This window comes from Artemia franciscana, chromosome 7 (genome assembly GCF_032884065.1).
Source record: "Artemia franciscana chromosome 7, ASM3288406v1, whole genome shotgun sequence".
Lineage (NCBI taxonomy): Eukaryota > Metazoa > Arthropoda > Branchiopoda > Anostraca > Artemiidae > Artemia > Artemia franciscana.
In genome coordinates, this window is record NC_088869.1 from 56,324,826 (window position 1) to 56,340,690 (window position 15,865).

Genomic DNA, 15,865 nt, shown 5'->3' on the forward strand with positions numbered 1-15,865 from the left:
CTGGGACACCACGAGAAAGGTGTCACAAGTGCCCTCTTCAGTGATGTACAGTTCCCTCCTTAGAATGAAATAATGATATCTTTTAGTCGAAAATTCTGTCAAATCTTTAAAATGACGACCAAATTCTAATTTTTATCCGTATTTTCATGTATAAAAATCTAGCTTGAAAATCTTAAAAATAATCCTAAAAGGTCTTTGAAATTATTTTATTCATGAAATGTTAGTAGCGGAGAAAAAATCCGAGCGTCTCCATGTAACATAACTAAAATCTTGTACACACGAATGAAAAGTATTAAAACCACAGCTTGGATTTTAATTTTTACATAGTTGTTTTTCTGCAGTAGTCTATTTAGTTCTAGAGGGTTTGTCATAAACGCTGAGCTATCTATGCAAGTGGGGCTAACATATGCAGACGATTCGATAGGAATTCTCTTTTCAAAAATGTCGTTTGGTATACGTTTTTTGGGCCAAAACGAAAGAAAGATTAATTTTAAGAAAATTGTGTAAGATTAATTGATTAAAAATTAAAAGATTAATTGATTAAGAAACATTGTGCTGGTGAATGATGATAAGTAACTAAAAATTGTCTCTTTTTGGCAATCCAGCTGAGGTTAAACGAAAACTAGGACTTTCTCAAATGAGGTTGGTAGAGTTCATAATCAAAAATGGAAAAGAAATAGGAATTTAGGGAGCTTCACGGGGGGGGGGAGGAAGAATGAAGATTTGAACTAGTGGGGGGAGGAGGATTTTCCCTGAATGTTCTGGCCGCAAGCGGCTTCAGGAAGGGTGTGTGAAAGCACAGAATATCTGGTCCCCCAACCCTCCATTGCACTTCCTGGCTGAAAGCCCTTAAAATGGAGAGCAGCACCGCCGGTTTGGACTTAAAGGGTTTATTACCGTATCCTTTATATATATTTTTTTTTACCTCAAGCGGCTTGGTGCTGCGTCGAGTTGTTAGCAGTAGTAATAGCGTTTATAATATTGGTTTAGTCTGTTCCTTCAAGTGTTTATCTGATTTTTCTTCTTTTTATTTTTGTATTATAATAAGTTTGATTATGTTTCATGTCGCCTATTAATTCTTAGCGATTAAAAAAGATGGGACTTTAAAAAAGATGGGATTGGGATTTAAAAAAGATGGGATTAAAAAAGATGTGACCTGTTTAAAATTAAATTGTCTACCAGGGGCTCCTGGAAAACCAAATATATTAGCAGCAAAAACTTGATGCTAAACTGAAATATTGTTTTGCCATAAGCTACTTCAAAAATATTCCAAACTGGTAGCAAAGTATGCCAAAATCTTGACCTGGAACGTTCCAACGCTAAAAGGCAAATATCGTGTCCACAGTTTGACTGATGAATTTGGATCTTTTGAACTGGACTTCATGGAAACCCACTCTTTGGTGTTTACTTATTCAGGGAGGAAAGGTGGGGTATGAACACAAAGATTAGGGCTCATGATGAAAAAGAAAGATTTCAAGTCCTGTTGTTAGTTGGGAAGGTGTTCATATTAATTTGAGTCGCGAACACTTTTTGACTTGCAAATTCAAGGCATCAGTCATATGGATATATGCCTCTATAAAGCTGAATGTGCGAAATGAGTGGTAGAGGTATAGGAACGTGTACAGCTGTACTGATTTTATGAGGATTGGTGCTGTAATAAGGTGTCAGTAGTAGTAGTTATGATGTTTGCGATAGGGACCAAATCCTTGGTCTTATGCTGCTGATTTCCAATGAAAGGAATTTATAGGTGCAGCTTTCAATTATAAATATAGTTTAATGAATTTTATGTTGTTGTAGAAAAATAACGTTTAGTCTTTCCGTTTGCCCGTTTAAAACAAGGAATAAAAATACAGTGGATCATTTAGTGATCTTAGTTTTAAGTTGGTTTAGGTTTGCAGAGCGAATTTTGGCACATAATGTATTTTGAATATTGACAAAACGGCTTTCGCAGTCGATTTGGAGATCTTTCATTACGTCAATGTGAGCTCATGTAAAAGATGGCCAAATGGTCATGTGGAATTGATTGGTCCGTAATAATCTTTGTCTTAGGTCGTTAAAAATAAATGACAACTGTAAGCCGTTCTTATAATGGTATTTATGGAAACTTAACGGTTTATCGATCGTCAGCAAGACTATAAAAATAGCATATGTGTTGTTTTTTTAGTATCCAAGTTTGGCAAATGGAGACTATCAGGAGTTTTCCAAGTGTCACCAATTGGTGCAAAAAGGGGCTAATAATATTTTATGTAAATTTTATTATGATTCCTGAAAATATGCATGTTTAATACTTTGGGTGATTGCCATTACAGGGCTGTGGTTGGGTTCGAGCAAATACACAATGGAAAGTATGACTCTCCCTCGATATTAAGATCGTCCCTATAATGTCCATTCTTTGCGATTGATTCTGCTTTTTGGTACGCTTTTAATTTTGAGCCCATTACATTGTTGTTTCCCAGAGCACTACAGCTCCCTACCCCACACCCAATAAATCCTTAAATATATGTCTGTTCTGAATCTTTTTCTCAATCTTGTTTTTTTCCTCACTTACTTCGATTTTTTTTAAACAAAACAGTGAACCTATATTATTCTAATATTTTTTTTTTTTTTAATCCTTAGGTCAGAAAAATTTTCAAGCAATCGACATTGGAGATTGAAGATTGCTAGTTGTTTTAGTCAGTCCTGAAACACGGTTTTTTATACTTTTAAGAGTATCAGTCGCCAGTTTTCATAAGCCAATATGTCAGTCAACGTAAATAGCCGGGTTACTGATGCGTTTTATCGCTACAAAATGCCGAAAATTCTGGCCAAGGTTGAAGGCAAGGGAAATGGAATCAAGACGGTTCTCGTTAATGTGCCCGAAGTGGCAAAAGCGCTTGGAAGGCCTCCTATGTGTAAGTAATTGTTTTTTCCTTGTAATGGTCAGTGGTAAATAATTTCGACTTATAGTTTTAGTGTGTGTGTATTTCAAGTGTTTTTTTTTTTTTTTTGCTGTATTTTATGGGGCTTACTGATATATCGTCTATCAATTCGACGGAAGATCTTTTAGTTATTAATAGATCCGAGCCTTGCCTTTCAGCTTGTGTTAATCTTATTGCTTTCTCTTGTGGCACAATAAGACCTCAAATTAACCCTAATAAATATGAGTATCTGTGTGTAGTGGAGCTGTAGTGAAAATTGAAAAAAATGTGACAGAAAAAAAAAACCACGAAACAAGAAAAGCACATCAACAAAGACCATGGCAATGAAATGAGTCTGACTAAATTTTGATAAGGCCTATCTGATAGTTTCTCAAACAGAATAATGACCCCACTATCTCCAGAAGCCTGGTGTACTTTTGGGCTACTCTGAAAAACCTCTTTGGTCAAAGCGAGAAAACAAAACCAAATCTCAGAATATATTCGGCATGCGTACACTCTACACTCCCATATGAGCGCGAGATCTGGCCTCTATTGCAGGTGGAAAACGGCAACTAGATGCCCTAGGCTGAAAATGTCTGAAAGCTATTTGCATCAGAAGGCGGTCGCAACGAATCTGCAACCACGAGTTCACAAAGATGTACAGACAAAAACTTAAAACGTTGAAATGTAATTAAGGAAAGACGGTTGAATTAGAGTAGCCTTATAATGCGACGCCCAGAGGAGACAGTAACACGGCAGCACCTTACTGCATCGCCTCCCTCCTCCAGAAAGAAAAAAACTGGGAGGCCAGATCGAGTCGTGGCATTACATCGGGAAGAAGGATGTCAAACCACTAGGCGGTTTCCGAAAATATGGCTACAAGTGGGACAAGTCGTTGCTTCAACTCATTCGACTGTAGATAGAGGACAAATCACTTTGGCAGAACCTGGGCCGAGTAGCCTCTGTCTCATCTTAAGTAAGTAAGTATCTCCACATTGGGCACTAATCTTCCTGTTTCGATGACGTCGTGTAATGTCTGTTACGAAAGTTTTACCACCTATTGTAGCATAACAAATAGAAACCCTCTTCGGACTAATGTGAATAAAAAAAGACCTTCCCGTCTAACTGGAACGCGTCAGTGATAATTCCAGTATTCAAAAAGGGGAACAAATTTGATTGTTGCGTCTACTTTGCGTCTCATGGGTATGGCTATCTAGGTTTTTGCAATGATTCTGCTTAAAAGACTTGAGGCATTAAGGGATGAACAAAGACGCAAAGAACAGTTCAAATTTCAAAGAGGGAGAAGGTGCACTCAACAGAGTGCTATGAAGAGTACAGAGAAAACTATGAAGATCTTTGCGATCTTGACGTATTTGCCAATTCTGCAAGCACTAGCCTCCCCATAATTACCATATTTATGGATTTTGTTGCTGATTTCAATTGTGCGAAAATCTTTCAGAATCATCACAGCAATGGTATGCTGGTTGGATTCGTGGAGCTGTTGATCTTCCGCCCCCATTGTATTGATAGTGGTTCGTATCCAAGCAATAGGTTGCAGCCTGGATGATCCAGGTTATAAATCTGTTTTTAAAATAGACTTTGAACTGCTGTGAGATATTTTCTTTTAAACGAAAACATGGAACCATCTTGGTGCCAGAACTCGACGAATATTGAATGATATAACATCTCTGCAGAAAAAGAGGGTTTAATCCCACTCCTACCATTTCCACTCCTACAAACAATATGGTTGAGCCTCTGGGAGCGCAATCTCATGAAGAGGGTGCTATTAAGCTGATGCTCTGCTGTGATGTTTACAATCGTTTTGTTCGGGATGCTGGATTGTAGCAAAATATCGCAGCTTTTTAGTGTATTGTATAAAATGTGTCCTGTGCTTGAATTCTTGAATTCTTTTGATTCTAAAGCTGACGCTGTTTCTGAACAGCCCTTCTAATATTCTGAATTTCGTTTTTGCTTCCATATTTCATTACTTCTTATAACCGTTTTACTTTCGACATACCTGAAAATAAGCTTCTTAAAATCAAAATTAGTGCAATTCTTGCTGTATATCCAGACTTAAATACATACTGATATATTTTGTTGTTGATTTTAGGCTTTTTTTTGCTTAGTTGTCGAAATTTTTCAAGTTTCTTTTCTTTATATTTTACATTCATTTTTATAGTAACCAAACCGTAATTTCTCTTTCATTTTTACGGTTTTTGTGTTCAGAAAGTGAATTAAATATATGATTTATTCAGACAACCTCCATACAGTTAGGATAAGGTTGAAAAATACGCTTAAATAGCATGATCGTCCGAATATCGGGTCCTCATAACGCATGATGAACATTATAGAACATCGTAATATACTAACGCACCATGGATGTGGTAACTGAAAAGGCCTTAAGCTACAAAATATAAATCTTAGAGAAAACAGACAGAACTGAAAAATCTGTCACGGGTTTATTTGTTTTAACTAACTCTATTTTGTTTTACACGGAAGCTTGTCTAGGAAACATGATACCCTTGAAAGCGTTTTTCTGTGTTTAAACGTAACACGTTTCGGGAAGAAGCATGTACTTCTACTTATGTTAAGGACCAAATTAAGCAGAGGAAGGCATATTGAACCAATCGATAGAGCTAACTTAGTTTCAAGTTGAAATGTAAAAGTAGGCTTCATAAAACTTTTCATAATACCATGTAAATTACCGTAAACGATCAGTTGTACTTCCTCGAAAATTATTCCGATCTTCTGGAGAGCCTGAGCTGCACACATCGACGAATATAAAGGCTTACTGATGGCATTTGGGGTTTTATAAGTTTTACGGTGAATTTTTTTTCCATGGCGGTGTTATTTTAACAGCATTCAGTGGCATAAAATGATTCCATCAATAAAACTTACTGCACATAATTTCAAACTATGAACAGTGTCAGGATATAAATATATCCTAAAAACTTCTGAAATCAAATTGTAATTCAAATTCTCCATATGCTTTTACTTTCAATAATTCCAGTATACAATACAACAGTATCAGTTAATGGACTATAAAATCACCATAGTGTAAATTTGTAAGTAATCTAGGAGTAACAAACTTAGCTTTGTTTCGAAAAACGAATTTCTCTATTTTAGTTTCCGACTATATAAAGAACGGAAAGGCCTTCAGTTAGCCCTCAAAGGTAAAATCCACTTTTTGCAGATCCAACCAAGTATTTTGGCTGTGAGCTTGGAGCTCAAACTCAATTCGATCCCAAGAATGATAGATACATTGTCAATGGTGCCCACGATGCTTCTAAGCTTCAGGATCTGTTGAATGGTTTCATTAGTCGTTTTGTATTGTGTCCACAGTGTGAGAATCCTGAAACAGTCCTTTCTTGCAATGCTAAGAAGCAGACGATTAGTCAAAGTTGCAAAGCCTGTGGTCATCAAGGCTTATTGGAGACTAGACACAAGCTGACAACATATATTCTTAAAAATCCGCCAGAGGTTTGTCATTTTTGCATCTTGAGTTGCGACTTTTTTTCTTGCGGTTCTAAGTTTCTATTTGGTATTTCACCTAGTATAACGCTTAAAAAGTCGCTATACATTTATCTTTTGTGCTTTTTCTTCATCCCTCCCTCTCTCCTTTTCACTCCCTCTTTCGCTCTTGCTCTCACCCTCTTTTTCGCTCTCGCTCTTAGTTTATTTTTCCTCTCCCCTCCTATGATTCTGATACTTGTAATCTGAATCTATTAATGAATTTCTCTCTTCCCCTACTAAGCACCTTGTTGTGACCCTTTGTTGTTTCGTCACTGCCGGAGACGACTGCTATTTTAATGTCCAAACTGAATATCTTGCTCAGGTGAAAAAAAAAAAATCATAATTATTTAATTAACAAATTAATTAGTTAAGTAAGTTGGAATCTAAGTTAATGAATAATTAAGTTGGTACATAACTACAGTAATAGACCTTATCCAATTTTACGTCACTGGCTTCATTATTTGTAACTAACCCTGTTTTGCTGCATGCACACAATGTCGTCATTTGCTAAAAAAATTTTTTTTTGGGGGGGGGGCAATTTTGTTTTGTTTTTTCAATATTTTCACCAAAAAAGGCGTTTTTCAACGAAAATATCCTCCCAAAATGGTATTTTTCAAATTCAAGGAATCCTGGTGGAATCTAGGTGTGGGAGGGGGGGAAGGCACACCCCCGGTTAATTCTACTGTTTGTTTTAAGTTATATTTTCCTTCGTTCATAATACGCCATCAAATGCTGGTGTTTCAGATTTGATATTTGAAACGTGGTAAACTGTTTTGACTTCTACTGGTTCTAAAACAGTTATTTTTTTTTTTTTTTGTGTGTGTGTGTGTGTGTGTGTGTGTGTGTGTGTGTGTGTGTGTGTGTGTGTGTGTGTGTGTGTGTGTGTGTGTGTGTGTGTGTGTGTGTGTGTGTGTGTGTGTGTGTGTGTGTGTGTGTGTGTGTGTGTGTGTGTGTGTGTGTGTGTGTGTGTGTGTGTGTGTGTGTGTGTGTGTGTGTGTGTGTGTGTGTGTGTGTGTGTGTGTGTGTGTGTGTGTGTGTGTGTGTGTGTGTGTGTGTGTGTGTGTGTGTGTGTGTGTGTGTGTGTGTGTGTGTGTGTGTGTGTGTGTGTGTGTGTGTGTGTGTGTGTGTGTGTGTGTGTGTGTGTGTGTGTGTGTGTGTGTGTGTGTGTGTGTGTGTGTGTGTGTGTGTGTGTGTGTGTGTGTGTGTGTGTGTGTGTGTGTGTGTGTGTGTGTGTGTGTGTGTGTGTGTGTGTGTGTGTGTGTGTGTGTGTGTGTGTGTGTGTGTGTGTGTGTGTGTGTGTGTGTGTGTGTGTGTGTGTGTGTGTGTGTGTGTGTGTGTGTGTGTGTGTGTGTGTGTGTGTGTGTGTGTGTGTGTGTGTGTGTGTGTGTGTGTGTGTGTGTGTGTGTGTGTGTGTGTGTGTGTGTGTGTGTGTGTGTGTGTGTGTGTGTGTGTGTGTGTGTGTGTGTGTGTGTGTGTGTGTGTGTGTGTGTGTGTGTGTGTGTGTGTGTGTGTGTGTGTGTGTGTGTGTGTGTGTGTGTGTGTGTGTGTGTGTGTGTGTGTGTGTGTGTGTGTGTGTGTGTGTGTGTGTGTGTGTGTGTGTGTGTGTGTGTGTGTGTGTGTGTGTGTGTGTGTGTGTGTGTGTGTGTGTGTGTGTGTGTGTGTGTGTGTGTGTGTGTGTGTGTGTGTGTGTGTGTGTGTGTGTGTGTGTGTGTGTGTGTGTGTGTGTGTGTGTGTGTGTGTGTGTGTGTGTGTGTGTGTGTGTGTGTGTGTGTGTGTGTGTGTGTGTGTGTGTGTGTGTGTGTGTGTGTGTGTGTGTGTGTGTGTGTGTGTATGTGTATGTGTATGTGTATGTGTGTGTGTATGTGTATGTGTGTATGTGTATGTGCGTGTGTCTGTGTCTGTGTGTGTGTCTGTGTGTGTGTCTGTGTCTGTGTGTGTGTCTGTGTCTGTGTCTGTGTCTGTGTCTGTGTCTGTGTGTGTGTCTGTGTCTGTGTGTGTGTCTGTGTCTGTGTGTGTGTGTGTGTGTGTGTGTGTGTGTGTGAAAAAACGTTGCTTATGAAAAGATAGATTTATGAAAAGACATTAAAATACTAGACATGTTTGGCAATAGCGCCAGCTTGGTTCTATTGCTCCTATCTTAATTTAAAAGTCTCATTTTTCAGTCGAATGAGCCCTCCCCTAAATTTCTACGACTATTCCTTTTATACGAAGTGGTAGAAGAAAAAAAAGGAGAAAATGCATAGAGGCAGCATCGTTCATGACTAAGTGTCTCCAACTGGATATACTTGAGTATGACGTGTATTCTGATACGATCTCAGATCCAGTGTCTCTGTGGAAGACATTATAAAAGACAGGATTTACCATTAAAAAATATTATTAAGACGTTTTTCGTATGCAGGATTTAGATTATAATATCATCGGAAGCATGAAAAGAAATTGTTAATCTAAATTTAGATCCTAAAAAATATACGACTTTGAGAAGTTTTAGAAAAGAAAAATTAATTCTTTATTTAGAATTTTGAAAATTTAGACACAATACAATGTCTCCGGTGTGGTAATGTTCTAGTCCATTAGTCTTCTAATGAAATTTGTCTTTTTTTTGTCTTATAGTGCTTTTTCTTTCATTGCCTTAAATATTGGCACTGAAGTAGTCCGATCATAGAAATTTCATCTAGAGACTGAAAAGAAAAAAAGGTCTTTGGCCCGTTTCCAAGTTTTATAATCCTTCTCATTTTAAACTTGAGTCTTGTTCACAAAATCGTTTTTTGACAGGTTGATCCAACCGTTCAAGGCGCTTCGCTCACAGAATCTCAAAAGAAAGGTGGAAGAAAAGGAAAGAAAGAGGAAGATAGTGGGGCTAAAAATGGAGATGCCACAGTAAAGGTAAGGAACTTCTTACCCACAGAGAGACTATTTTTTTTTTCTCATAGTTTGTCGGATGCGAAAAATGATAATAGACAATTTTTTTAATTCTTTTATTCCGCAGCCCGTATATCAACAAAAAAAAAACAACAAAAAAGCAAAACAATGTTTATCTAAAAATTGATATTTGGTATTATTGCCCCTCGTACATGGCATTTTTTGACCTCACACAGCCGTTATCCCCGGGGATTCTTTCGGTTTCGTCTATTTAACCCAGCGTTAGATATTTGTACCAAGATCTGTAAGATATTTGTTGCATCTACATTGGGTTTTTTTTAGCTCGTAGATGTTTCAAAAACAAGAAAGTAGAGTTGTTTGACACAGGCAGGTACGCATTAGTTGATTTCGAGGAGGGAGCTTTGTCAAAGCAGATATGGAATAAAAAGAAAACGGTAGAAAAGTAGAAAAATTAATATTCGGGGAAAACTGAACTAATTAGCTCCCAAAGCTGGTTGTAACCATTCTGTTACATGAAAAATGTCATAACGCATACCCTTTATTTCATATATATATATATATATATATATATATATATATATATATATATATATATATATATATATATATATATACTAGCTGTTGGGGTGGCGCTTCGCGCCACCCCAACACCTAGTTGGTGGGGGCGCTTCGCCCCCCCCCAAGCCCCCCCGCGCGCGTAAGTCGTTACGCGCCATATTAGTTACGCGCCATTGTAGTTGTGTCCCTATGTCCCACCTGTGAATATAGATATATATATATATATATATATATATATATATATATATATATATATATATATATATATATATGTTTTTAACTACGTAAAACTTGCGAATATACAACATTCTTTGCTGTCCCATTGTCTGTGCATATAAATAGATTGTCAGGTTTACCGACTCTTGAACATGCAACATATAATGGTCCATGGGAAAACAATCCGTATTCAGATCTATACCTCATGATTCTAATGATTGCCCTTGAGCTTTGTTGATGGTGATTGCTAATCGACCATTCCCTGAGTCGCCATCGTCATTTATATATCCCCCTGTGCACCCCGGCGTCCCCTTTGTAGTTATGTCCCTGTGTCCCGGTCGTCATTTATATTCCCTGTGTCCCGGTCGTCATTTGTGTCCCGGTGTTCCAGTCTGTGATTTCTCTTTGAGTGTCCCGGGCGTCATTTATATTCCTTGTGTCCCGGTGTCCCGGTCGTCATTTATATCCCCCTGTGCCCCCCGGCGTCCCCATTGTAGTTGTGTCCCTGTGTCCCGGTCGTCATTTATATTCCCTGTGTCCCGGTCGTCATTTGTATCCCGGTGTCCCGTCTGTATATACATTCGTTTTTTAGTTTTGTTTTTCTCCTTTATTTTTTTCCTTTTTTCTTTTTTTTCTTTTTTAGTTTATTTAGATTTTTAGATTTTTTAGTTTTTTTATTAGTTTTTAGTTTTTTTGTAGTTTTTACCATTTTTTTAGTTTTTTTAGTTTTTTTTTTACTTATGTCCTGGTCGTCATTTATACTCCCTGTGTCCCGGTCGTCATTTGTGTCTCGGTGCTTTGTTGATTGCTAATTTATATTATATTTATATTTATATTTTTTATATTTATTAATATTTTTTTAGTTTTCTTTTTCTCTTATTTTTCAGTTTTTTCCTTTTTTTTAGTTTTTTCTTTTTTAGTTTTTAGTTTTTTTTCGTTTTTTACCTTTTTTTAGTTTTTTCAGTTTTTTAGCTTTTTTAGTTTTTTTATTAGTTTTTAGTTTTTTTTTAGTTTTTGCCTTTTTTTAGTTTTTTCAGTTTTTTTTAGTTTTTAGTTTTTTACCTTTTTTTAGTTTTTTTTTAGTTTTTTAGCTTTTTTAGTTTTTTTCTTTTTAGTTTTTTTTGTAGTTTTTACCTTTTTTAGTTTTTTTTCTTCTTTTGTATTAGTGTGAAATAATTCAGACGTCATATGCGGACAAACACGACGTCACTCGACAGACAGACAGACAGACATAACCCACAAACAACTTATTTTTATATATATTTATTCATATTTTTTTAGTTTTCTTTTTCTCTTTTATTTTTCAGTTTTTTCCTTTTTTTTAGTTTTTTTCTTTTTTAGTTTTTAGTTTTTTTAGTTTTTTACCTTTTTTTAGTTTTTTTTAGTTTTTTTAGTTTTTTAGCTTTTTTAGTTTTTTTATTAGTTTTTATTTTTCTTGTAGTTTTTGACTTTTTTTATTTTTTTCAGTTTTTTTTAGTTATTAGATTTTCACCTTTTTTTAGTTTTTTTTTAGTTTTTTAGCTTTTTTAGTTTTTTTTTCTTTTTAGTTTTTTTTGTAGTTTTTACCTTTTTTAGTTTTTTTCTTCTTTTGTATTAGTGTGAAATAATTCAGACGTCATATGCGAACAAACATGACGTCACCTGATCCACAGATCCACAGACAACTTATTTTTATATATATAGATATCTATATATATAAAAATAAGTTGTCTGTCTGTGGATGTGTGGATGGATGTGTGGATGGATGTGTCAGGTGACGTCACCTGAAAAAACTGGATTAGGTGACGTCAAAACTGAAAAAACTAAAAAAAGGCAAAAACTACAAAAAAAACTAAAAACTAATAAAAAAAATAAAAAAGCTAAAAAACTAAAAAAACTATAAAGGTAAAAACCAATAAAAAACTAAAAAAAAAACTGAAAAAACTAAAAAAAGGCAAAAACTACAAAAAAAAACTAAAAACTAATAAAAAAAGTAAAAAAGCTAAAAAACTAAAAAAACTAAAAAAACTAAAAAAAGGTAAAAAACTAAAAAAAATAAAAAATAAAAAAAAACTGAAAAAACTGAAAAATAAGCTAAAATAAAGGTAAAAACCAATAAAAAACTAAAAAAAAAAAGGAAAAAACTAATAAATGACGACACTCAAAGAGAAAGCGACCAGGACAAAAAACTAAAAAAAAAGGCAAAAACTACAAAAAAACTAAAAACTAATAAAAAAAATAAAAAAGCTAAAAAACTAAAAAAACTAAAAAAAGGTAAAAAACTAAAAAAACTAAAAACTAAAAAAAAACTAAAAAAGGTAAAAACTAAAAGAACTAAAAAAGAAAAAAATAAATGACGACACTCAAAGAGAAAGCGACCAGGACAAAAGGAATGTTCGATTAGCAATCAACAAAGCACCGGGACACAGGGAGTATAAATGACGACCAGGACACAAGTAAAAAAAAAAATTAACAAAACTAAAAAGAAGGTAAAAACTACAAAAAAACTAAAAAGAAAAAAAAACTAAAAACTAATAAAAAAACTAAAAAATCTAAAAATCTAAATAAACTAAAAAAGAAAAAAAAAGGAAAAAAATAAAGGAGAAAAACAAAACTAAAAAACGAATGTATATACAGACCGGTACACCGGGATACAAATGACGACCGGGACACAGGGAATATAAATAACGACCGGGACACAGGGACACAACTACAACGGGGACACCGGGGGAAACAGGGGGATATAAATGACGACCGGGACAAAAAAACTAAAAAGAAATAAAAACTAAAAACTAATAAAAAAAACTAAAAAATCTAAAAATCTAAATAAGCTAAAAAAGAAAAAAAAAGGAAAAAAATAAAGGAGAAAAACAAAACTAAAAAACGAATGTATATACAGACCGGGACACCGGGATACAAATGATGACCGGGACCCGGGACACAGGGAATATAAATGACGACCGGGACACAGGGACACAACTACAACGGGGACACCGGGGGAAACAGGGGGATAACCTGACAATCTATTTATATGCAAAGACAATGGGACAGCAAAGAATGTTGTATATTCGCAAGTTTTACGTAGTTAAAACCATATATATATATATATATATATCTATATTCACAGGTGGGACATAGGGACACAACTACAATGGCGCGTAACTATTATGGCGCGTAACGACTTACGCGCGCGGGGGGGCTTGGGGGGGCGCGAAGCGCCCCCACCAACTAGGTGTTGGGGTGGCGCGAAGCGCCACCCCAACAGCTAGTATATATATATATATATATATATCTTGCTTCCCTCCGCCGGCTAGGGCCTTTGACCTGCATGATTTATGCTCGTGAGCTAGAGTCCTCGGCCGTTGTAGTTACCCTTCGTGTTGGCTGGGGTTTTACTGTTGTACTCGTTTACTAAATAGAATAGAATGGCTTAAAACTGGACAATATTTTTGTAATTGCCATTTATGAAAATAGATTAAATACATAATATTGTTTGTAATAACTCCACATTTCCAGTTTTCTTTAAAAAAAGAGAAGAAATTATATGCATAGATTGACATTCTTGTGGCTCAGGGATTATGTGTAGGAACTTCAAAGTATCGTGTTAAAATAGTTAAGCCGTAAATCACCGAAAAGATGAGCCTTAAACTTGAATATATATTTATATTAAATGTACTGAGTTTTTCTTTTAATAAGGGCTGCTAATCCATCGTACTAGATGAATCATTTTTTCTCTTTCTCCCTGTCTTTTTATCTTCCTTATTCCCTTCTCTTATCTCCTCTTTATCTAGCCCTCCTTGCTAGCACGCATCAATGGATTTTTCAAGTTTTGCCAACATTGGTGTGGAATTCAGCTATGCTCAAAACTGTATCTGTATCTTCAGCAAAAATAAGTTGTTTGTATGTTCATATGTATGCCTATTTTTAGTTTATTCCATTAATGTTTCTTTAGGAAAATAATTTTGGTGACGACGAAGATGTTGAATGGTCAGAGGACGTTTCTGCAGATGCAGTTAAAAAACGGCAAGAGGAGTTGGCAGCTGGAGTTAAAGCACTTGCAGTTTGTGAAGATGCGGAAAAATCTGAAAAGGTGCGTTTTTAACTTTTCTTTCTTAAGGATCATGCTTTAGAACTGTTGGAAGCTATACTGTTTTGCCGTGCAATTATAGTAGAAAAGACATGATGTTGTTGTAGAGAAATCCTTTATTCAAAAGTAATCATACAACATAATAAATAACCCACCGAAGAAGTAGAGCTTGTCCATGGGATAAGAACTGATAATTAACATAACTGAAAAAAGAAAGAAAAAAAAGTGAGAAAGAGAGATAGCTCCTTATTTCATTCCAGGTGCAAACCTAATCTTAAAGACAAAAAAACTACTAAGTCTCCAAGAAACCTGATAAAAACTAAAACTCATAATTTACATATAGTACGTATCTAACCTTTTTCTTAAAATGAGGCAAACTAATAGAATCATATGTTTAATCTCTTAATTATTCCAAGATTTATTCTTCTCTCTCCATCTTTCTTTCTGTAAATAAAAGACAAATTTCATCTGGCTGTGATGGCCCGAGGACTTCGGCTGACTGAAAAGAAACTTTATAAAAAATTCATTTGTTAATCCTTCTTAGAGGGCTAATCATTATCCATAGTTTAATCGGAGATGCCTTGCGATTGCTTCTACAAGTAGCACCTTGCATATTTAACGGAATTCAAATTTTATGATAAAGCACCTGAAATGAATCATTGTAGTTTTGACTATTAGGATGCAAATTGGTTCTAGCTCTGATATATATTTCACTAAAGCAATGTCTTCGAAATAATCGTAAAATAAAAATTTTCTCTTCATTGTACAAATTAAACAGCTCGCCAGAAGATCAAAGTGACTCACTAAAACATGTATTTCTTCTCATTTGAAGCTAAGGATAGTATATTTAAATTAAATTTGATATTAAAAGTACACATTTGTTTTGGAGAAATTTGTACAATTTAGCATGGTATTTGACCACCTATCCGCCACTGTAAAATTGTTTGGTAAATTATTATATTTTCAAGTGGAAATATGATCGTCAAAATTTAAATTTTTTTCAAGGCGTTCGTCATTACTAACGAAGAAAAGGAAAAATTCTTTTCAATTTAAAGTTTCTTTTAAAATGGTACAATTTTAGAATTCAATGCTTTTGCAGTCGAGTTGCTAATTCGTAGCAGAGGAATAGCAAAGGGTATTGCAATCTTTTATCGTTGCTAGATTTGCCTTTGTCAGTTAATGTATAGTGCTTTGAGTCGTGTAAATTTTGTCTCGAGAATATGCCCTTATTTATTGTTAATACAAAAAAAGTGCAGTGATGAAGGACTTAATGAGTGGAAAATGTTTTTTTTGTTTATATATATATATATATATATATATATATATATATATATATATATATATATATATATATATATATATATATATATATATATATATATATATATATATATATATATATATATATACAAGATATGTTGCCTCATTAATCACGTATTAATATGTCGCTTGTCTCGTTGATTGGGTAATGGTGAGTTGTAAGTGTGGTTAGCCTGTTTAATGGTGAGAGTTTTCAAGAGGAAACATTACTTCATAGAATAAGGAACCGTTAATTGTCTAATACTTACTAATGTGAAAAGGTGGTACACTTCATAGGAATCTTGAGCTGGTAACTTGTAGCACCTATTATTCTCGAGCACTTTTGTTCGAGTTAGAAGCCTAGCTGTTCCTGGCCAACTCTTGAGTCTCCGCTTAAAAGTACCAGCTTCTACTTTTTGAATATTTCCCTTGAGGT

General features: G+C 35.1%; 2 protein-coding genes across 5 annotated transcripts in view; one reads left to right on the forward strand and one right to left on the reverse strand.

Moving 5' to 3' along the window:
• Positions 1-15,865, reverse strand: part of LOC136029500 (enolase-phosphatase E1-like) — a 539,221-nt gene that overhangs the window by 288,105 nt on the left and 235,251 nt on the right. The window lies entirely within an intron of this gene.
• The window catches only part of LOC136029493 (eukaryotic translation initiation factor 5-like), a 53,139-nt gene that overhangs the window by 27,701 nt on the left and 9,573 nt on the right, over positions 1-15,865 (forward strand). The window contains exons 4-7 of the mRNA XM_065707928.1: positions 2,617-2,891; positions 6,091-6,377; positions 9,183-9,293; positions 13,996-14,133. Of these exons, the coding sequence (XP_065564000.1) occupies positions 2,738-2,891; positions 6,091-6,377; positions 9,183-9,293; positions 13,996-14,133 (690 nt within the window). The 5' untranslated portion in view covers positions 2,617-2,737. The remainder of the gene's footprint in view (positions 1-2,616; positions 2,892-6,090; positions 6,378-9,182; positions 9,294-13,995; positions 14,134-15,865) is intronic.